Raw genomic sequence first — 23,742 nt, forward strand, 5'->3', positions numbered from 1 at the left:
GCAGGGAAGTGCAGCTCCACAATCTGCTGATTGATGATCAATTCCTGTTCTTCCTGGGCTATTTGCAGCTGATGGATTTTTGGGATTGACTCCAGCTCTCGAACCAAGACACATTTTTTGCCAATGGTCATTTCCTGATCTATAATTTTGTCTGATCTAGTGCATTAAAAACTGAACTGTAAAAAATGTGGGGAGATAGTTTTACCTACTATGAAAAGCCACTCGCAGGAACTGCCTTTTACCTAAATATATGTTTAGTAATACATAATATACATTTATATATATATATATATATTGCTAATAAAAAAATCATCCTTGCAGTACTATTTCCCAATCTGAGAACTATGCAAAAATATCAAAGATGCAGAGCTTTGTACTGCAGTACTTTATGAAGTTTGAACAGTATCATAACAAGAGAATTTGTGTTTTATGCATAATTTATTATGTTGCAGACACCTACACTGAGCCAAAAAGTATCCTTCCAGGAAAAGCTAATTGAGACTCAAAATATCCAGTTGTCTGGGTGTTTTTAAAGACAGCCCAGTGACACTGGATCAAGAATTCAGAGGGAATCCTGTCTATTCTTCCAAATTGGCCTTCTGAGTGTTTTTGCACCGCAGATCTGAGGTAAAATCAAACACAAACAACGTGGTAATTGTTCCTCTGAGAGCCAAACAGATTAATTAGACTACAGTTACACAAAATGTGCCTGATTAACCGCTGATTGTGTCTTCAGCGAAGTCACAATATAAATTATTCTTCAGATGGTACCAGATCAAAAAGCACCGAAGGATTGTCTTCCTCGGTCCATACATAATTTAGGAGGAGCCAAGCATGTTTTGTGTTTCACATGAAGTGACACAGAAGGGAACTGTGCACGTCAGAGTCAGAGGGGAGGGTTGGACCTGGGGGTGCAGCAACGCCATTTGAAGGCAGCCCTGGAGTTGAAGGAGGATTCTCCAGGGTGATTCTCAGTTATTTTCAAATGGTTACTCATAAAACATGGTTATTCTCAGCCCCCTTGACTCTGTCAATCTTTTTCCAAGAAGGCAGAGGGAAGGTCAGCAGGGATGACCCCACTGAAAGGTCACCGTCACCAGCTGGGGCGCTGAGTCAGCCTGGTCGCTCCGGGATGTGCTGCCTTTCCAATTCCATCATTCCCAAATGTCGCTTTGGGTACTCGGAGGCGACAGCGGGAGGCGGTGGAGGTGGGATGAGCGTGTTTGAGTCGGCAAAGATGTGGAAATGTGGTGATGGAAGAAAAGGGCTTTACTTTCATGAACTTCTGGACGGTGTCTACGTTTTGCCTTCACGGCCTATCAAGAAAATGTCCTTTTTGTCTTCCCAGACTGCGATGTGAAGGGGCTGCTGTCCCTATACGAGGCTGGAATAGAACACTTTGCGTATCAGTAGACCAGCAGATTAATTAGCCCTGACTAATTTACCCTCCTCGTGCTGCTGTGACATCGCTGCTACATTTATGCAACAGATGTGTCTGTGGTGACTCAGCTTCTGCCACTTCTGGTCTCGGTGAGAACTCTCTGGAGCCATCAGAGACTCATCCTCTGAGAAACATCCAAACACACAGTTCCTCATAGTCTGAAAAATCATCCTCTCAGTTTTCACAGAGAGCTAAACCAAGTAGCTCTGCAAGTGTATCTCTATTTCTTTCAATACTCTTTTCCTCATTTCAATAAAAATTAACAAGGGTTTGAACAGCAGCTTTTTTTTTTGTTTGTTTGTTTCCAATATTCTGGAAGCCTGGGAAGAACAGGTATTGCTCTGAGCATATTTTCATCATAAGTTAAAGCTGTGTCCCAAATATCACGGGTGTTGTGAGCTTTCAGAAGGAAATACACTGGGTATTTTGTAAATAAACCACTTTGTTTTCCTGGCTCTTGTTGATCTCTCTAAACACAAAGTTTCTGCATTTTGATCACCTGCAGCACGGAAAAGGCGCAGAATTGGATTTCTTTTGTATTTCTGAAGACTCACTGTCAAGAGGCGATAGTTTGTCAGATACAAATTTCCAGTAAGTAGTTTTTTATAGCTAGGAGTGGTTCTGGGAGGGGGGTGAATACAAAGTGTAGTGGGGTAAGGAATTAAACTGTCAGATTTTGGCTTTTTGAGGCGGGGGAATGCAAAGTCCAGTTCGGCTCCACGAGGGGAGCGAATCCAAAGCGTAGTTAGTGAGGGGAAGGATTAAAGTGTTAACTTTTGGCTCCACGAGGGGCACAAATCCAAAGTGTAGTGAGGGGAAGGATTAAACTGGCAACTTTTGGCTCGGTGAGGGGAGCGAATGCGAAGCGCAGTGAGGCAGATTGAAACGTCAACTTTCGACTCCGTGAGGGGAGCAAATACGAACTGTATTGAGGGGGTGTATTAAAGTGTTAACTTTTGGCTCCATGATGGGGGCAAATGCAAACTCTAGAGAGGGGAAGGATTAAACTGCCAAACTTTCAGCTCTGTGAGGGAGCGAACAGAAAGTCCAGTTCGGCTCCATGAGGGGAGCGAATCCAAGGTGTAGTTAGTGAGGGGAAGGATTAAACTGTTAACTTTCGGCTCCATGAGGGGCACAAATCCAAAGTGTAGTGAGGGAAAGGATTAAACCGTTAACTTTCGGCTCCATGAGGGGACGGATTAGTGTTAACTTTCGGTGCCATGAGGGGAATGAACACGAAGTATAGTGCAGGGAAAGATTAAAAGTGTGAACTTTCCCTCCCTGAGGGGAGCGAATACAGAATCAAGGGTGGGCACAGAATAAAGCGCTAACTTTCGGCTCCACGAGGGGAGCAAATCAAAAGTGATGCGCGGGGCCGGCTCGAAGTGTTAACTTTGGACTCCATGAGGGGAACGAAAGCGAAGTGTAGGGCGGGAAAAGATTAAAGCGCCGACTTTCCCCTCCACGCGGGGAGGTATTAAAACGTTAACTTTGTGCGGTGACAGCGGCGGCGCAGGCGGGCGGGGAACGCCCGTGTCCGCTCCCGCCGCCCCTCCCTGCCCGCACCGCCCAAGATGGCGGCGGCGCTGAGGCGAACGCCCTCCTCGGCGTCAGCGCGCGCCCCGCTCCCTCCCTCTCGCCGCCGCGCGCCATTGGCCGCGGGGCGCGCGCGGCGCAGCCAATGGGCGGCCTCGGCCCAGAGCGAGGCTGGCCCCGCTCCCCCCCGCCCGCTCGCGCCGTCCCTTCCCGTCCCTCCCCTCCCCCGCGCGGCGGCTCCGGCGCGTTCGGGCCGCGGGACCGGCCCGAGCCCCGCTCCCCATCCCGGCTCCCCATCCCGGCCGCGCACACCCAGCCCCGCAGCGCCCGCACCGCCGCCCACAGCCCCGGCCCGCCCGCCGCGCCGCGGGCCCGGCGGGGGCTTCCCCCCCCCCCCCCCCCCCCGGCGCGCTCGGGCCCCGGCCGGAGGAACAGCAGGAGCAAGAGGAGGAGGCGGAGGGCCCCCCCCCCCCCGCGCCGGCCCCGCCATGGCCGACAGCGAGAAGCTGGACAACCAGCGCCTCAAGAACTTCAAGAACAAAGGCCGCGACCTGGAGGTGAGCGGGGAGGGGACGGCGCGGGGAGGAGGGAGCGGCGCAGGCCGCGCCGTGGGGCCCGGCACGGCCCGGCCCGGCCCGGCGGAGCCCGGCGAGGGGCAGCGCCCGCCCCGCCCGCCCCGCGGCGGCTCCGCGGGCCCCGGCACGGCCACCCCCGGCACAACCACCCCCGGGCCGGGCACTGCCGCCGCCGCCGCCCGCTCCGCCCCCGGGACCGGGCGGCCCGGCCTTAATTTCCCCATGAACAGTCGCTCCGAGCAGCCCCTAAAACCCTGAGTCAGGAATTAGGCCCCAGCTGGGTGTTGTGCTGCGTGCCTCTAAATAAATAAATAAATAAATAAACAGCTGCCTGCCTTTTAGAAGAAATATTATTTTAACCCCCCCCAACCACTTTTCTCTCTCTCTTTTTTTATTTATTTATTTTTAATGTTGCTCTTTCCCTGCTTTTTCCCTTTCCCCCCTCCCCTTACTTTAGAGAAGCGGTTCTGACTTCGTAGCACGGGGCCTCGAAACTTTTTTTTGGGTGGCCGCATTGCCACATCCGTTGTCTGAGCTGAGAAGGTGCTTCCTAAACGCGGCAGAATATATATTTATATATATAATATATAATTAACTCGGGGTTTCCTCGGTAAATAGTAAAATTTTAAAATCAGGTGTCAGCCCCTCTCCCTCAAGCGCTCACCCAGCAGTGCTGGTTGGAGCTTCAGATTGTCAGTGCAGGGCTCTGGATGAGAATTTTGGCTGGTTTTCACTCCAGGTATCCCAGCGTTTTCCATAATATTCCAGTGTTTCACATGAAGACAGCACAGCGTTTCTGTTTCAAAATGAAAGGTTCATTTATGTTGCTGGCGTTAATTAAAGCATCAGCCGAGTTTCCCATCTGGGCTACTCAGAAGTCAGTAACACCTCAGTTTCCGAGTGGATTGATAAAACAGTTTGTTATTTAGTTATATACAAAGTTTGGAGGTGCCAAAAATACTGGGAGTGGGAATAATTAATTTGCTCTGTTGTGAGGTTGGTTAGTAACCACTTGCCCTCGGATGTGTATTTGTTTTTAAATAAATTCTGTTATCAATCAATACACAACTGCAGGAAAGCACGTAGAAATGATAATATAGTGAAAAATGAGATGAATGGGAAGATCCGGGTTGGAATTCAGCTGCTGTGGTTGCCTGTGCACGAAGTTTTCGGGTAAATGGGCTGGGGTGGGGAAGGTGCAAGAGGGACACAAGCAGGGAAACCACGTGTGTGTGTGTGTCAGGAAGCAGGGGATCTCCTCAGTGGGGTTCTTTATTTGCTTGTGCACTTTGAGTGGCCTTTTACCCAGTGAAAACCCACCAGCGGGGCCGTGTGAAATTTTAGGGATTGACATTTATCCAGCAAAATCCTGGAGCATATGCCTGGTACCCAAAATAACCCCCGTGCGGGGCTGTTCCTCGTACAATAGCTCGGGCTCCTGGCTGTCCTCGCTGCTAATTAACCACTCCCACATGGCAGTGGTCATCAGTGAGAGGGAATTGGCCCTGGCCGGGTGGGATAACCCAAAACCCCCCAATTCCCGCTGCTTTAGGCATAAAATTGTCGAGTTACTTGCAGAGGAAGCCAACCCTTGATCTTTATCTCTCCTTCCCTCCTCCCTCTCCTTCACTCCTCCCCTTCTTATCGCCACTGTATTTCTGCCCTCACCATGTGCTGCTTTTCCAAGGAGTCTTATTTTTCTTATCCCTCACAGTTTGCAGGCAAATCATAAATCCCTCTAATTTTGATGACTCCCGAGTTAATAAATCTTTCTAGACACTGATGTAAAATACAAACCCAAAAACGTTCTGTCTGTAAATCCACATTGCTCAGGTCAGTCCATTGCCAGCAGTTCCTGTCAGGTTGTCCTCACTTTCCAGCACTTAAATATTCACAGAAGATTTTGGTATTCCTTACAAAAACCCCTGGAATTCCCTGTGTTTTATCTCTTAAACTACTCAGCATATATTTACCTTTTTAGATACTTTAACGACTCAAAGTTGAACTTTGATTTTTTTTTCCTAAAAATACCAAATTCTGCCCTTGAGAAAAGGGGTAAAAAACCCAAAAAAGACAGAAAACCCGAAGCACACACACCTGTTTTGCATGAGAAATTCCTCAAAATTCCTTCCCATTCTGGAGCTTTTTGGGTAAACCCTGGTGGCAGGGGCACGTTGTAAACAATTGTGCCATGTGCTTGGAGATGACAGATTGGTGATGGCACTGGGAATAAAGTGGGAGCTGAGGCCACAAATATAAAATATCTCCTTGTCTTTTCTCCTTATTTATGGTCCCTGCTCCAAGGAATACACAGGACAATAAACTTTTTAACACCGGGAGAGGTTGTGCTGTGAGAGCAGTCGTTTGAGGCAGTATCTGGATTTTTTTAGGATTTCTAGTCAGGTCTAGGTAAGGCCTTCAAGGTTTAGGAGTTTGTTAGAGCTGTGGGGAAAAAAAAATAGTGTTGTTGTAGCAGAAAGAGGAGCCTTAAAAACTGCAGAAGTGACCACTTTTTTATTTTTTATAACATCCAGCCCCCAAATCTTCCTTGAACAAGGGCTTTATCTGGACTCTAATATTAAATTATGTAAATGCTGATCCATTATGGAGCTGCTTAAGGTGACTTTTTTCATCTGTTGTCTTCAAGGAGGAACAGGTTTTACTTAGGCTTTTTTTTTTTTTTTCCCTTGAATAAGAAAGGATGAGCTGGTTTTTGTTTTGTTTTTTTCTGTTTATTGTGAGTCTGGCTGTGCTGCCACCAAATCTTCTTTCCAGTTAATTTTTTATTGTAGTCCCCCAGATCTTTACAGTGAACAGGCCAGATAAGTGCAAATTCATTGTGTCTGTGATGCTTTTGTGGACAGTTTATTTAAATAATATCTGTTGAAATGCTGCATTTAGGGGCCTGGAGTACAGCCTTGTTTTGGGAAGGTTTGAGGAGATTTGGGGTGGTTTATTTTTTCTGGGTTTTGTTTCACCAGGTGATCCAGCATCTCATTTTCTGGTGGTGACTCTTGCCTGCTGCAGCATTCAGATCTCACTGACATTTGGGGGGGGGGGGTGTTTTGGAGATGAAATAAAAAAATATTTCCTGCCTATCCTTTCTCTGGGAACACTGGAAGAATCTGCTGAGTTCCTGCTGGCTTTTCCCTCCCTGACTCTTAAGAATTGCTTTAATAGTGGTAAATAGATATTTCTGCTCTGTAATTGAGAGATGCATGATGTGAAATGATGATAATATTGTGATGCAGAGCACTCCAGAACTAATTTTGGAGCAGCCATTGAATGGAGATGGTTTGAGATCAGCAGTGTCAGGATTTGAAGAGTTACCAGGAACATTCACTGGACTTTAATGACGTGTTTGAGAACACCAAGGAAGCTCCAGGGGAGTTCCAGGAGAAAGGTGGTTTTAGGGGATATCTTGGACATTTCAACCTCTTCTGTATCCCACACAAATCCTTGGGATTAAATATGGGAGAACTGAAGGAGAGCAGGAATTTCACTCACCGAGTTAAAAATAGGTTCCTTTTAAGCTGACTTGGAGTTCTGTGGTGAAGCTCATCCATCTTGTCACTTCAAAAAATGATCCTGAGATACTTGGATGAGGCGTTTGATTTGCCAGGCACAACTTTTGCAGGGAAAACTGAGCTGACAGCACAAATCCTTTTGATTTCTGTTTATTTATCCAGAACTGAGATTCTGAAAGGGGGAACAGTTGCTGAGATGGGGTTTTTTGGGGAGCATCTTGTAGAGGCTGTGTTGGCTTTAAAACTCCAGAGGATTTGTATCAGTGATCTTGGGAGAACACTTAATTGTTCCAGTTTGTAATGGATCAGTCTAGGAGAGAAATAAATAATATATATATGTATATATACTAACCTAGGATTGGAATAGGGGGGATCACTGCATGTGAAGAGTGGGGGTTTTATCAAACCTAAATATGAAGTTGGATGTACGTGGAGGGCTCTTCCCTTGTTTTATGGTTTGGTACCTCTTAGACCTGGGAAGGACAGGACAAAGTTTCCCAATCATTGCTGTGGCTGGAGACGAATCCCCTCCATCCACGGTCTGCAGACTGAGTACTGTGTTTCAGTAAGAAAATCCTCAAAAATACCGTCCATCCCACGAAAGATTTAGGGGATAAATAATCTGTTTCCACCCCCACACCCCCCCGGGCTGTATTTTTGTTGGGGTTATTTTCTGTTTGGTAGCAACTTCCCAGGGAGGAACAAGGGCCCAGCCAGCTCTGCTGGGCAGCAACTGTTGCCTTTGCAGTTCCCCAACAGAAACTCTGTGCCTTTGGAAACCATTCCCTGGAAGGAGAGGAACAGGTGAAGCTCTGCCTTTTTTATTTGTGTGCTGTCAGCCCTTCCCGGTGCAAGTGTATCAATGGAGCTGCTCGAGGGAAATGTTTTAGAACAGCAAAAAAATAAAAAAAAACAAAACACCACCACGAGATTTGAATGATAAGCTGAAGGGCTCAGTCATGACTAATGGTCAGAAATAGCCCTTATGAGAAATCTGAAGCTAAATATAATTGAAAAAAAAAAGGAGAATGGAGGGGTGGCCATCCCAGGCTGACAGAAATAGATGGGATCATTTGATTTTTGATGTGGCAAACGACAAACAGGATCCAGTGACTGAAAGAGCCCCGTGAATTCCTGCTGAAGTGATGCCTGTTCTGCCCTTGGAGCTCTTCCCAGGGCCATCCTGAGCTCTTGCTTCCAAAACTTTTAAGTTGGGGCTGGTTTGCTGCTCGCAGTTGGGTGAGTGCAAGCTGGGAACCGATTCAGACAAGTGTGACAGGTGACATCTCCCACAGAACAGAAGCAATAACGTCCCTTTCCGATGCCTCGCTGTCTGCCCTTGGAACTGTTTTCCAAAAGACAACACAAGTTGATCTGGACTCTGCCTGGCAGTTTAGTTTCTCCAAACTATTCCATCCCCAGGCCCAGGTGGTGGTGCCAGAGCTGACCTCAGTTCTCCTTTGTTGTGCTTTTCCTCTTCCCAGGGGGAAGAGCAGTGACAGGTTGAACAGTAATAACTATTTTGTCAACAGACCACTGTTGACACAGAGGATTATTTTAGCAGAGCCCTATTTTGGTAAATTGTGCCCAAGAGTGACTTCACTGGTAGCTTGTCTTGCTTTTGTGAGTCCGAGGTGTGCAGGTCTCTGCAGAGCAGGCAGGAATGAAACCAAGAACCTGTCCAGGAGGACATTCCTCTTGTTCCAGCAGAGGATTTTTAAGTCTAATCAACTGCACATATGACTTTTCAAATAAAGAAACTTGTAAATGGCACACCTGAGGCTTTGTTCTGGTTGAGGTCCCACTCACCCCTGCCCTGTCCCTGTCACGTGTGCTTGTCCTGGTGCTGTGTTACCCCCTGAGCTGGAACCCCTTTCCTTCTGGGCTCCCTGCTAATTGTAGCAGTTCCTTTTAATATCCTTTACAGCTTAACATCTCTTTTAAGTCGTTGTTACAGCAATTCAGCCTTTTACTCCTCGAAAATGCCCATGGGGTTCTTGCTCTTGGTGCCCAGCAATGTGTGGGAAGGATCATCCCTCTCCCTCCCTCTGGAGCTTTGTGATAGGAATGCTGCTTTTGTCTGGTGCTTTGGGGAGGTGTTGATGGTCCTGTGAGCTCATCAGGGGTGTGGTGCAGTTCTGCAATCTCATTATCAGAGGTTTTTCCCAGATTATTTTCCTATTGGAGAGGCTGCCCTGAGCACTGTGGCACAGGCTGACAGCAAGAGCCTGGAGCAGATCGGTCACTTGGGAATTTGGAGCCTCTTCCCAAAGCCTCTCAGTGGTGGGATGGGATCCAGGAGTGGATCAACTCTTTTGGGAGCACAGGGAATTGCTCCTGTCCTTTTTTCTTGGAGCTCCTCCCTTTGAGCAGGTGCTTGATCTTGCTCCGAGCTGAAATTTGATTCTAAAGAAATGCCCATTTTTTTTTTTTTTTTTTTGATCCAAATAATTATTTTCTGAAAGTCAGACTTTTAATCCTTCTCTTCAGATCAGCTGCTTCCTTCTCTCCTGTCTTTTATTTCCAGGATTTCAGCCTTTCCCTGGGACTGGTGGAAGTGAAGTCACAATAAAAGTGGAATTGTTTTGAACTTTATAGTGAGTGAGAACAGCAAAGTTCAAAGTGTGGAACGCAGTCAATCCAGACTGATTTATTCTCCTGTTTTCACTGCAGTAACAAAGCAGCAATAAAGCAATTTATGTATATTTACAATTGATTGTGCTCCTCAATTCTGTCAGTGGGGAGCTGCAGAGAAAATAACTCCCAAAAAAATTGCTCCTGAAGTGCCGAGGGTTTTATGTAGTTTCCATCTATAAACAACAAATTTCGTAGCCTGGCTTTGCTTACAAGATACCTTAATTTGAGTTTGTTTATAAAGCTGCTTCACTGGTGCTTTGCTATGGTCTTTATAAAGCTTTTTGGGGCTGTTTTAGGCACAACTCTTTCAGCTTTTCCCTTTCAAGGACACCTGTTTATTCCTGGTTATTTACACCCTTTTTTTCCTCATCATGAACACCTAGGAGACTGTTTTACTGTGAAATAAAAAAGGCACAAATAATACAGTTATTTCCATTTCCTGTAGGATTTCTGCTTTTATAATGAAAATTAAACCCTTTGTGTACAAGTATTTAAATTGCATCAACCTAAATAGTCTCACAAGAACTTTTAAAATTGGTCTGAGTTCAGAATATGATGTATTTTGGTCTTGATTCTTTGCAGACTATGAGAAGACAAAGAAATGAAGTTGTTGTGGAATTGAGAAAGGTGAGATGACCCAGGATTTTTATTATTAAATGGGGTTTTTACTCAGTAAAATGTAAGAGTTTCTGTTTCAAACTTTATTCTTTCTGTATCTGCCCAGAACATTGTTCCATTATCTCTTTGTTTTACTAATCTAAACTTTGGCTTAGAAGGAAATTCTGAAATTTTTACACCTGAGAGTTCTGTAATTTCTGCCCTGAAAAACAGGGTTTTATTTGTAATTTAATAAATCATTCTTGCTCCCCCAGCCAGGTTTTTAACACTCAGAAAAAGCTGGGTTTTCCCTTTGAAAAATCAGCTGTTCCTGCTGATCTGTAGGCAGAAAGCTGCTTTCTTACAGCACCCAACAGAGTGGAGGAGTCTGAAGGTAACCCTGGAATTGCTGGAAAACTAGCTCCTGAGGAAAGGAATCCCAGCTGGAATTGCTTCCCTTGTGGGTGAACAGAAAGTTGGCCCCTGGGAATTGCTGTGTCCCGTTGTAAACGATGACGCACGGGTTGTGATGTCAGCGCTGATGGCGTTGTGAACTTCCAGCCCGAGTCGTTGCCGGGTAGATCGAGTTGGATGCAGGATTTTTTGGGAAGCAGTGGTGTCCAGGATGTGCTTCTGTGCGCTGTCCATTCCAACTTCTTGTTAATTTTAACACCATCAGTGACAAAATGTTTATGAGGCTTGTTTGAAACAGAAGCTTCTCTTCCTTCCTTGACACCCCCACACATCCTGAGGCAAAGTTTTGGAGATGTTCACTCATTTTTCTCTTCCAGAACAAAAGAGATGAGCATCTTCTAAAGAGAAGGAATGTTCCCCATGAAGATATCTGTGAAGATTCTGATATAGATGGTGACTTTAGAGTGGTAAGAATCAACTCGCAAGCGAATCTTCTTTTTGCAGACTTTAAAAAAACGTTTTTGAATTTCTAATTGGTTTTGTCTCTGTCTTCCCAGCAAAACACTTCTTTGGAGGCAATAGTACAGGTAAAACCAACTTGATTGTTCAAATATTCCTCATGTCATGGTGACAAACGTGTGAAAAATCTAATTTATTTTTTTTTTTAATTTTAGAATGCTTCAAGTGACAACCAGGGTATACAGTTAAGTGCTGTGCAGGCAGCAAGGTAAGAACACAGCTTTCTGAAATATCTTGGGTTTATTCTTATTTTGTCAGAAAATATGTTCTGGCTTAACTAGAAATAGTATGTAATTAAATGACTTTTTTAAAAAGAAAACTTGATGTATAGAACTTTAAAAAAAAACCAAAAAACAGAAGACAACTTTTAAGTAGTGTGGATTGTCATTATGGCTAAATACATGGATTTATCTCGGTGCAAGCTTGATGCATCTCACAAATAGAATAAAATATGTAATTAGGAGGACTGTAAAGTGCTCAGCTTTAAATGCAGGAGGTGTGAGTGTCTCCCTGGTGGGTGGAGGAGGAAGGAGCTGGTGGAGGAGGGTGGAGCTGGAGAACTCTGGGCTTTATTTTCCTGACTGGTGATAAACGCCCAAGGCAGAGAAAACATGGCACTGGAACTGGATGTAATGCCTTTGGCTTTTCCAACAGCTCAGTAATTTTAATTTTGGGGCTCTGTTACTTTCACTTGAAGTGGAGAGAACAAACCTTCCTTGGCCTTTGGGAGCAGAGACACACTGGGGAAAGAATTCCCAGCCCTGAAGGTGGTGTGGCACTGGAACAGTTTGTCAGAGAGCCTGGGGGGACTCTGTGCTTGGAGGTTTCCCAAACTCAGCTGCAGGAAGCCATCACTGCCCTGCTGTGGATTCCTCACTGTGATTTATCTGCTAAATGTGTTTTATTTCCCCTTTCCCCCCCAGGAAGCTGCTCTCCAGCGACCGCAACCCACCCATCGACGATCTAATAAAATCAGGAATATTACCTATTTTAGTGCACTGTCTTGAAAGAGATGACAAGTGAGTATCTCCTGCTCTCACTGCTGGTGCGCAGCTGATGTGCAGCCTGATCTGAGAGCTCGTGCCTCAATAATTGTTGTGTTTCCCCTGCCTTGCAGTCCTTCCTTACAGTTCGAGGCCGCGTGGGCTCTGACCAACATCGCCTCGGGAACCTCGGAGCAGACACAGGCCGTGGTTCAGTCCAGTAAGTGCAGCTGGGTTTGCTCAGGGGTGACACTCTGGAGCTGCCACAACAGCACCAACATCTGAAATAACCCTGTGAAAAGCATCCACACCCACCCCTGTTCCTCTCAAGCAAATCCACTTGTTGGATTGGGCTGAAATCAGGTTGTCAATCACCAAAACATCTGCCCATGAACACCTGCCTGGGTGTTCTACCTGTGGCAAGTGGTGAATCACAGGCTGCTTTTGGTCTTTATTTTCTCAGGGTTTAAATTCAGTTGGGTTTCCTAATGGTGAGTAACATCTGCTGGAGACTCCCAGTATTGGAGCAGAGTTGGGATCTGCTGGCTTCCAGTTTCCAAACTTAAAAAAAAAAAAAACAAACCAAACAAAGCAAGACCCAACGAAAACCTTGAACCAAACACCAAAAACCAGACCAACCAAACAAAAAAACCACAAAAACGGGAGGGATTTCATGTCCAGAGGGTGCTTGACATCAAACTCTTCCAAAATCAGGTTGAAGGAATAGCATGGGATAGTCAAACATAGTGTGAAATGAGCTCTTTGCCTAAAATTTAAGCAAAAAAAATACACACAACTTACATTGGTTGCAAGATTAGTTGTCCTTTGCTTTCCCAACCTCAATGTTAAAATATCTGTTGACTTCGTTTAGTTTGGGTTTGACCCTTTTGCTGTGTATCTTAATACTTTTAACTTTCCTTTTTCCCATCCTCTTTCTTCCCCAGTTGCATCCCAAATTTTCTTTTGGAAATGTAATTAACAGATAATCTGTCCCACAATTAATATAATTAATAGATAATCTGATCTAAAACACTGTATTTAAACCTGGTTTATCCCCAAATTGAGCACTTCTGTCAGTGGTGTTCTCTAGGTCTGTGTATGCACTGATTAGTCCATTTAATTGCTCTGACACATAAAAATTTGATTTATTTCAATTTAAACATTGGTCTGTTGTAATCTTTCCAAAAATATGGAATATATGCTTGCTGGGGAGTTTTTTTTTTTCCCCCTTGCATATGCAGGCATTATAAGATACCCTTATTTAGCAGGAAATAAAACTCCTGCAGTGATTTATGTCTCTCTAGTAAAACATGGTTTACGTTGAGAGAGCACCTAAAAATACCAAGTTTCTCTCGAAATCTGTGATCTAAAGTAAATGGGTTTTTTATAGACTCAGCTATTATGTAAGCAAGCACCTTAGTGCTGGGAGGGGAGAAAAATAAACCAGGATCAATTATCTAAATGTGGAAGCCTTTCCTGCCCTCTTCCTACATTCCCAATCCATAGCAGAGCGTGCACCTACTGAACTCTGCAGCTGGTTCATCGGAGTGGGTGAGGTTGGGCTTAAAGTCCCTGCTTTGCAGTTGATTCTTGGTGCATGACTTAGTGGCATTTATTGAATTCAGAAATCCTGTGCTAAATCTGGAGCCCTGACAAGCTGCAGGAAACTTGTGAGACTTGCAAACAAATTCAGTGTCAGGTTTTTGTTTTTTTTTTTTTTAATAATATTCTGAAGGGCAGAATACTCAGCAAAGGAAGAATTATTGCAGTGGTTTTTTTCAGTATCACCTGGGAAATGACTGAACTTTTGATCAGCTCTTTACCAGGAGAAAAAATTTCCTGTGTACAGGTTCAGGATGTAAATATTTGTTGTTTTGAGAAACGTTTCTTGACCATCCCGTGTTTTTTTTTTTTTTTTTGTGCCTTTCAGATGCTGTGCCGCTTTTCCTGAGGCTGCTGCATTCACCTCATCAAAACGTTTGTGAGCAAGCTGTGTGGGCTTTAGGAAATATCATAGGTTGGTGTTACTCCTTCCAAGTTCTGAGTGTTGTCGATGAAGTTTTTGATGGAATCTGTGTTGGGCTGCTCACTGCTGTCGGTGGTTTGCTGTTGTCTCCCCCACCTTTCCCCTACCCACACTTTTATAAATCTGTGAATTACAGAACTTTGCTGTTGAAATCCCACCAATTCTGTGCTGTCTCGAGCAGGTGATGGACCCCAGTGTCGAGATTATGTTATTAGCCTTGGAGTAGTGAAGCCTCTGCTGTCCTTCATCAGCCCATCCATCCCCATCACCTTCCTAAGGAACGTCACCTGGGTCATGGTCAACCTGTGCCGCCACAAAGACCCCCCTCCACCCATGGAGACCATTCAGGAGGTGATGGAATTGCAGCTCAGTGGGACCCAACCCCAGCTGGGCCTTTGTCTGCCTTCAAAAAAAAATGACTTTTAAAATATTAAATATCTGTTCCTTTCCCTCCTCAGATCCTTCCAGCACTCTGCGTTTTAATTCACCACACGGATGTAAATGTAAGGAACCAAACTTGGACTCACTTTTTATGCACTTTTATGCTCTCTTTGTAGCTGAAGTGCAAAGATTAGTCATAATTACCTCTCTATAAAAAAGAAAAGCTGTGATGTTCCCTTTCATTAGGGCAAACTTATTTTGGTATCTTTTAACTGCTTATTTTCAAGTATCAGTTTGGGGTTTTTTTCCCCCCTGATATTTCTGTGTCTGTGCAAGTGTTTATTTGCATGTACTTTCCCTGCACACTTAAAAATAAAATGCAGTTTCAGTTGTATTTCTGTGAGCATTCATTGACAGATAAGTACAGGAATTTTTGTGCCTAGTACTTAAATCTGTAGTGAAAGTCATTGTAAATGAAAGAAAAAGCAGTGTCTGCTACACAACGTCAAATATCAGGTTTAGATGCAACTTCTGAGGCGCCAAATATGAACATTGTTATTTAATAGTGAATTAAATGAGCAGGACTTTACTGAAATGACAAAATATCTCATCTTTTTGCCTAAACATAAATGAGAATTGAAGATTCTTTGCTTCCTAGTGAAGTTGTTGCTCAGTTGTCTGAGTTGATGGCAACAGTGCTTTGCCAAAATATGTCTAAATCTATTAACTAATGTTCATATAGCAATTATGCTATTTAATGTCTTGTCTGTAAGTAGGTGAAATTAAGCTTATTTGAATTTTGGAAGCGGCTGCATTTCAATCAGTCAGGAGTTGTCAGCTAAAACAACACTCAGTTTCTGTAAGCTGTCAGTTGAAAATGTTCAGATTTTTACAGCTGTTTAAATCAGATTTTCTGTGTGTGAACGCACAGCGCTAATTGAAACGAATCTTTCATTTATTTCTAAATGGTGCCGTTTTAATTATTTTGGTGACACTTGTGCTATTCCTGTGCTGTTTCCTGTCAGATATTGGTAGATACAGTCTGGGCACTCTCATATCTAACGGATGCTGGCAATGAGCAGATCCAGATGGTCATAGACTCCGGAATAGTCCCTCATTTGGTTCCTCTTCTCAGCCATCAAGAAGTTAAAGTGCAAGTAAGTTTGGATCCCTTGCAGGAAGCGCTGCTCAGAACGTGCCACTAGAGAAAGCAGCTGGTTTCCTTTTTCTCTCTGAGCTGTTTCTGCTCTGCCATAACAATATTTTGGTGGGAAAAGCTGCATTTCAGAGGTGTTTTTGTGTGTGTTCACGTGCAGACGGCGGCGCTGAGAGCCGTGGGGAACATCGTCACCGGCACCGACGAGCAGACACAGGTGGTGCTGAACTGCGAGGCTCTCTCCCACTTCCCAGCCCTTCTGACACATCCCAAAGAAAAAATTAATAAGGCAAGTGACTGCACCTGGTTGAGAACTTCGCTGTTTGGCTGAGCTTGGGTTCCACACGATGGTTTGAGTTACTGGCTCCTCACACCCTGCAGCAAGTGCTGAGGTTTTTCAGGAGATGAACATCCACAGGGAAAATCTCTGAGGAGCTGCAGAGTTGTGCTTGACAGGGATGTTGTTTCCTGATTTTCTTGTAATTGAATTTTTATGAAATCAAAGCTTTATCTTCTAAATCTGGCTGTTGACTTAAAAGTTGGGAGTTCTCGATACGTGAAATGTCACTTTAATTAAACTGACTCTCTTGGAAGTGATGAAATAGAGATAATTGGATGTCTTTGAATGGAGTGTGTGTGAGAAATGGAATTTAAACCAAGCCAGCTGGGGGTGGGGAGGGGGATGTGTGTGTGGATGGATGGAAAAGGCTTTAAATGGGGGCGCTGATTCGGGTGCTGATTCCGGAGTGCATCTGAGGCGTGTTGGGCACTTCTGGGGCCACTCTGCCACACTGCCGATGATTAAAGCCCAAAACAAGCCCACCAGGAGAAGCCCAGGCATCCTAAATCTCTAACAGGGTCACTGATGGAAGTGCTCCTGTGATCTGATCTCAGAGACTCAGTTGAATGACATGTGAAAATTCCGGACTCTCGTGTGGAGAGAAACGTTCAGCTAAAACAGTTGTTGTTCCAGAGAGGTTGGGAAGGGAACTGGGGAGTGATGGAGGGTTTTTAGGAAAGCAGAAATCTTTCAACTGTAAGATTAGAGGCTGAAATTCTGAACATACTGAAAATTTAATGTGCAACTGTTATTTCTTGACTAAAGAATCGATTCCCACTTGAAAAGGTGGGTGAGGACTCTTGGTTTTTGCTTAACGTAAGAATCCAGGCACAGTCTTTGGCTTAGTCCAAAATCTAATTTTCAATTTAATTTTTAATTGAATGTTTCATTTAATTCATGAGTGGGAGGGACTCCTGGGGAAAAGATGTGTTTTTGTACAGTGTGCCAGGCACCTGCTTTTGGGTGTTGCTGGAAGGAGAGTCCGGGGCTTGTGGACAGAATGAGCATCAGGGGTCCTGTAACTCTTGAAAATGAAGCGTTTAAGTAATAGGTGTTGTGTTTTCCTGCTGATTGAAGCCAAGGAGAGAGACATTATGAGGGAGGTAAAGAACATCTCCTGTCACTCTTGTGGGATTGGGGAGTCTGGTGGTGTTGGAAAAATGTGCATGATGCAGGATCTCGCTGGAGTGGGAGTGGATGCTCCAGATGACTGACTGAACTAATTCCTGCCACCCTTTGTCTTGCAGGAAGCCGTGTGGTTCCTCTCTAACATCACTGCAGGAAACCAGCAGCAAGTTCAGGCAGTAATAGATGCAAACCTTGTTCCAATGATAATTCATCTTCTAGATAAGGTTAGACCGCGAGGATTGGTGTTGAATGCCCACGTGGGACTTCAAATACCTGTGTTTGTTTTCAGTTTTGGGGTTCTTTGTGTTTCCAGATCACTTTGTGCACCCGAGGATCTGCCTTGTCAGAAACAAAGGGAGTGGCTAAAAGGATGCAGGAAGTATTTAGGGGGAAAAGACTGTTCAGAAATAGTTCTGTTAACTGCCAATTTATTGATCCCTGAGAAAAGAATTGGAGACCTTTTAAACTGAATAAACAGCCCTGAGCTGAGGAACAGCCACCGTTGCAGTGTGTGCAGGGCTTTATCACAGCTGACACTTAGTGCTTATCTCTGCCTGTAGGACATGACAGCTGTTGATAAGGAGTGGGAGAGAGTGGAGTGAGTGCTGCAGTTTCATGTGCTTTGATGTAAACAAATTTCCCTTCCCCTGGGAAGATCGATTGGAAGAGGTGGCTGCAGGGGAGGGATGAGCAGAACAGGATTGAGGAGTTATCTCCCTGCTCACAGGCAGCTGCTACAGGGATACAGTGCAGGGTGCACTGCAACAAGTTCAAGCTTTTCTGGGAATGCTGCATGCCACGAAACCTGGAATGATCGTTTCTGTCTGTGGTTGTGTTTTTAGGGTGACTTTGGTACTCAGAAAGAAGCTGCTTGGGCAATAAGCAACTTAACGATCAGCGGAAGAAAAGACCAAGTGAGTCAAACTTTAAGGTCCATTCCCTGCCCTGGGTGCATTTGAGGGAGTGCCAGGATTCTGGAGGTGTCTGTTCCTCCACTGTGCAGGAACTCTTCCCTGTTCCACAGGGGATTTGAGGGTGAGCTCCAGTTGGAAGCTCATTGATTGCTGGAATGACATCTCAGGGTGGCCTGGGAGCTGGGAGTGACTCCCCTCAGGCTCTGCTGGGATTCCTGGCCATTCCACATCTCCTTTACTTTTGCTCCCCAACCATCAATGTGGTGATTCCAAGGGTAGAATTAGACCAGTTCACTGTAAAACCAGATTAGTGGCAGGGTTGGAGTGGTGCTGTTGCTTTTCAAAGATGAGGTCAAAGCTCCTCATCTGATACTGAAAAATTCACAGTGTCTACTACTTGTGTGTTGTAGCACTTAAATATATTTATAACTTGATCTATAAATGTTACACTTTAATAATAATAATTTCATAATAATAATTAACATAAATGTTACAAAGGGATTTTTGAATCCCACCCACCTGGGTGGGTAACTTTGAGTCCTGGGACTCCACGGAGTTTGTTTGCATGGGTGTTTGTGCTGCACTGTTTGCCTGCCACATTCCTGATGTAACTCCTGCCTTTCCCCCCTCAGGTGGCTTACTTAATCCAGCAAAATGTAATCCCTCCCTTTTGCAATTTGCTGACAGTAAAAGATGCACAAGTTGTGCAAGTGGTTCTGGATGGACTAAGTAATATATTAAAAATGGCTGAAGATGAAGCAGAAACCATAGCCAACCTTATAGAAGAGTGTGGAGGTAGGAGGGTCAATATTTTGAATTTTGAGAGGTTTTTTGCAGAAATTGATGCTTGGGCTTCCTGCTGTGTGTTGGTTAAAACCTTTTATAAAGTGACCTTTTCATGCCTATCAGGTGAAAATACCCAGCTTTTCCTAAGTTAAAATGTGGAGGAGCTGGATAATGGCAATAAAACTTATTAGATGCTAATTCTGTAACATTTATTAGACAAATTATTCTTATTGACAGTTTCTGTTAATGCAGGGATGATGTGCTTAACCTTAGTCATGCACAAGTCATGTCCAGGTGGACTTGGAAAAAATAATTCCACATTAAATCATTCTAGAAATATAAGAACTTTTAGTTTCCTGGTGGTTCTGAGACTTCCTCTGTATTGGTTGTTATCTAAGTTGACTGAAACTTTTCGGGGATGAAAACCAGTGATATTAAATTTGGGCACAGGTAGAAAAACTGGGTGGGTGGGATTTGTTAACATGGAGTAGAATAGTTTTAAAATACCAAATCTTGAGGGAGGGCAGAAAAATCAAGCGATTGGTGACGGCTGGGAGGAGAAAAGAGGTTCTTGAGCCCAAACTCTGATTGTCAGAGCTCCAAAAATACATGTGTGTGTACTGTACATTTATTTACCTGTATGTAAAAATGTCAAATAGGAGTCTATTAATCGTAGTCACTCTGCTCCCAGAGTAGTTTTTCATTTCTTGGGAAATTGTTTTGCCTGAGCTTGGTGTCCTGAGATTCCTTGTGCGTTTGTCGCAGGGCTGGAGAAAATCGAACAGCTACAAAACCATGAAAATGAAGACATCTACAAACTGGCTTATGAGATCATTGATCAGTTCTTCTCTTCAGATGATGTGAGTGCCCTTTTGGGGTGGTTGATCAGGATGGCTCAGGGTGAAGCTGGCTCTGTGGGGCTCGTTGGGTTCAGCGCAGAGAGCCCTGGTTTGAACCGCCCGCATCTCTCCCCGTCCCTCCCCACGGAGCATCTAAAGAAGATCTGATGCCTAATTTAAGCCTCATCTGCAGGGATTAAAATCCCAGGCTTTGAATAGTTCCCTTGGCTCTGAGCTCCTGCCTGAGCTTGAGACTTCCCCTCTGATAAGCTCCCTGCTGCCTGGAGTGCCGAGAGGGAGCTCCTGCTGCTCCCGGCCTGGAATGCTGGGATAAATGTCAAGGGTGGGATGTGCTGATGGGGAATGTTGTTTTCAGTTCAACCATGCAACACAAATCAAAGGGAGCCTTGATTTGTGTGCGCTTGAAATCGTGATTGCAGAGAAAGGAAGTGCAATCATGGCAGTGTGTGCCGTGAGGGGAGAGGGGTTTCTGCTCGGCTGGAGAGCTGCAGAAATGGCAGAGCTCAGCTGCAGTCCTGCCCTGTTTTCACCTTGAAGATGGTTTTGTGCCAGAGTTTCACTTTTTATGTGAGCAATAACGTCCAAGTCTTGTTTAGCAACTGAAATTTTGCATAAACAGCAGGACTTGGGACTGAATGCAGTGTGGTAACCTGTGTTAGCAAATATGTGCTACCCAGTTTAAAGAGAAACTGCAGTCTGGCTTTAATCCTTGCTTGACTTAATGGTATTGGTCATCTCTTAAGAACTGTGGCTGTTTAGGTGACTGACAGAATACTTTTCCAGGATATTATGGGGTGCCTTTCCTGCTAAATAAAAGCTAAAACATTTCAGCTTAGATTACTTCATTTTAGTGCTCTGCTAAACAGGGGAGGGGGAAGACTCAATGCAAGGAAGTTCATTAGGTGGAGAGGGAGATGATGCTTGGATTGTGCAGCTGCCTTTTAGTGAGGTTTTGTGTCCCTGTCCCCACTCACAGTGTTCCCATTCCGTTCCAGATTGATGAAGATCCAAGCCTTGTTCCAGAAGCGATACAAGGCGGAACATTTGGTTTCAATTCATCTGCCAATGTACCAGCAGAAGGGTTCCAGTTTTAGAGTGGTATTTTGGAAGTTAGGTACAATGCAGCACTGAATAAAACAAAACAAAAAAAAGGTTTGATCCATCAATCTTGGCTCATGGGATCCGCTGCTGCATTAAATCGGGAAAGCAAATGTGAAGATTTCATTTGGAATCACAGAAAAAGCCCAAATGAAGTCAAGATGGCGAGTGGGTGCGAGTGAGAATGAGTGGCAAAATGTAACGAAAAACTTCACACTGAATGCTTATTTAGATTGTTCAAAGTAAAAAAAAAAAAAAGGGCTACAGGTCACAGATCTTCAGTGCCTGAGAAAGAACACCGACTTCCTAGAGCAATTGGGGGAAATGCAGTATATCATCATCAAGCCTCGTAAGCATAAGAGAATAGGATGCCCACATAAGTCCAAGAGAATGAGCCCAGGCCTTGCTATGAAGCACCGTGTGAATGGACACCGTTGAGTGAATGTCTGGACTCGCTGCCAGGCTGGATCCCAGCGGGGGCTCCGGGCTGGATCCCAGCGGGGGCTCCGGGCTGGATCCCAGCGGGGGTTCCGGGCCAGCTCCGGGCCTGCCGTGTGATGAGAGAGTGGGTGTGATGCTGTCTGTGAGCGCATGGAGCTTGAGTCGCCTTCAGGGGGCTGGAACAACCTAAACCATCCGACTTGGAGTGTCACCTTACACTGGACACCAGACCGGTTTAGCAGCAGACTCTGGTTTACTCCTGCAGCCTGTGTTTCTCTTGTTTTGTTTTTATTTCTTTTTTTTTTTTTCCCTCTCTTTTATTTTTTCTTTTGGAGTTATTTTTAATTTCTTTTCCTGTGCGGCTTCTTTAGTTGTTCGTAAAGTCAGAATTTCAGGAAGGCTTCCCTGTGCATTTGCACCAGATGAATGTTTGATGTTATGAAAAGCTTTTCCATATCATCAAAACTAATTTGTAGATTTTTTGCATGGAAAAAAAAAAAAGAAAAAAAAATCATTCATTTTTCCCTTCAAACTAGACTGTGTTGCAGTACACAAGTTGCCATAATAGTAGAAAGCAGTAAAAATGTGGTAATAAAAAAAAAAAATCTCATCCTTTTCATTTTCAGAGATAACATGAAGACCTTTGCATGTGGTAATCTACAGCATAGCTCATTTTTAGATTTTGTTGAGTCCTGTAACCAAAATGTTTCTGTTGTGGTAGGATACCGTGCTGTGTTTCAATGTTACTTGTTTTCAAACTTTGTTTTCTATGAAAATGATATGGAAACGTCTAAAAATTGAAATTTGGTGCATATGTACTGCCGAATAAAGACCGAGAAAAGAGGTGTGAATAGATGTACAAATCAAGTCATGGTTTGAACACCTTTAATATGCCTAATCCGATTGTTTTAGACTCTTTTTATCTTAGATGTAGGCAGCCATGAACAATCTATTTTGAGCCACTTTAGAGAGAAAGAAAAAAAAAAAAAACTTTGTATTTTTCAAACTTGCACAAAAAGGATGTGCAAGTGTTTTTATAAAATTGGAGGAATGCCTCAGTTTTGAGGTCCTGCACACTAAATTCAAGGCCAGGTTACAAATTTGTACAAACTGAACTCTTTATAAGGTGGCTCATTGTAGGAAATGCTGTGCCTTCCCCTTTGAGCACAAGTGTTGCATGAACAACAGTTTGCTATAATAAATAAAACATACCAGATTAGCCACCATTATTAGCATCTATATCTACCTTGTGTTTTAAAAAAAAAAAAAAAATCAACTGGTAATTCTGAAACACTGTAGAATGGATAAAGATTATTTTGTGATCATAACTCTTTGTTGGACTAGAGTATTTTTGCAGCATTCCTTGTCATCAGAAACATGGTTAAAAGTTTAAAAACTAGAAGCAGCGGAAAACTAGCTTGTGAATTTATCCAAGTAGAGTGCAGGCTAGGCTGTCTTGGGGAAAATAAACATTAAAACTTGCAATTCTGGTGCTTTGGGTGCTTCTTTCTGCAATACATTTGTTTTTCATTGAGAGGTACAGAGATGGTTTGAAGAAAGGGGCTTCCTGAGTCTCAGGGGGGAGGTTTGTTTTTTTTTTTTGTGTGTGTGGTGTGGAGGCACATCATTATTTCGGTGTAAATCTTTAATAATATTCTGTGTATTCACTGATAAATTGGGGTTGTTTTCATGGTAAATGAAGGGACATTAAATCTTTCTTAAAGAGAGTTCCACTCAGTAAATTGCCATCTTCACACTAAACCACCTTTGTGGAGGATGTTCTGTAGGAAATTGCTTTATTAGAAACTTTTCTTGTTGGGGGAAGAGGAAAACAGATGTTTGTGGCAATTTTCTGAACTTTCCGAACAGCTTTCTTAAAACCCCATCAGAACACTGGTAAAGTATATATTTACTGCCCAAAAATGCCTTTTTTTTTTTTTTTTTTTTTTTTTTTTTTTTTTCCTTTCATTTTTTTAAAATGAAAAATCCTCTTGCCCTTCTTCCCAGCAGCTCCTGTCACCTGTTGGTTTACCAGAATGTGGATAACTGAGATATTCCAGCCTCCACAGGGTGGCACTGCTGGAGTTCTTTGGGAGCAAAACTCAAACCACTTTGTCCAGTGCCTTATTTTTCCCCACGGTTGCAGTTTGAGGTAATGGAATCAAATACTTTGTTGGGGAAAGGGAGTTGCTTGGGAGTCTTGGATTTAACAAGAAATAACTCGGATTGCCTTTGGGAACGTTGATCATACTGAGGTTGGATATTAACTCTTTCTGTGTTTTTGGAGTAAAAAGATCTCATTTCAGCTCGACTTGGGGTACTTCCCATCTTCTGGTGGATCACAGACACTGCCAGGGAGCTGTGACCTGCTTTGGTGGTGGAG

General features: G+C 44.0%; 1 protein-coding gene and 1 non-coding gene across 2 annotated transcripts; both read left to right on the forward strand.

Moving 5' to 3' along the window:
• Positions 1-3,386: 3,386 nt before the first annotated feature.
• On the forward strand, positions 3,387-22,844 carry KPNA4 (karyopherin subunit alpha 4). Its single transcript, XM_027894832.1, has 17 exons — positions 3,387-3,534; positions 10,299-10,343; positions 11,105-11,194; positions 11,285-11,314; positions 11,402-11,454; positions 12,170-12,265; positions 12,364-12,449; positions 14,160-14,246; positions 14,437-14,606; positions 14,714-14,758; positions 15,662-15,793; positions 15,953-16,081; positions 17,380-17,484; positions 18,103-18,174; positions 18,807-18,969; positions 19,726-19,820; positions 20,816-22,844. Exons 1-17 carry the CDS (start codon positions 3,466-3,468, stop codon positions 20,912-20,914), a joined length of 1,566 nt encoding a protein of 521 aa, XP_027750633.1. The 5' UTR covers positions 3,387-3,465; the 3' UTR covers positions 20,915-22,844.
• Positions 16,381-16,685, forward strand: LOC114062935. Its single transcript, XR_003572473.1, has one exon.
• Positions 22,845-23,742: the final 898 nt, after the last annotated feature.

Source organism: Empidonax traillii, unplaced genomic scaffold (genome assembly GCF_003031625.1).
Source record: "Empidonax traillii isolate 1590-97213 ecotype Southwest subspecies unplaced genomic scaffold, ASM303162v1 scaffold444:size1099390, whole genome shotgun sequence".
Lineage (NCBI taxonomy): Eukaryota > Metazoa > Chordata > Aves > Passeriformes > Tyrannidae > Empidonax > Empidonax traillii.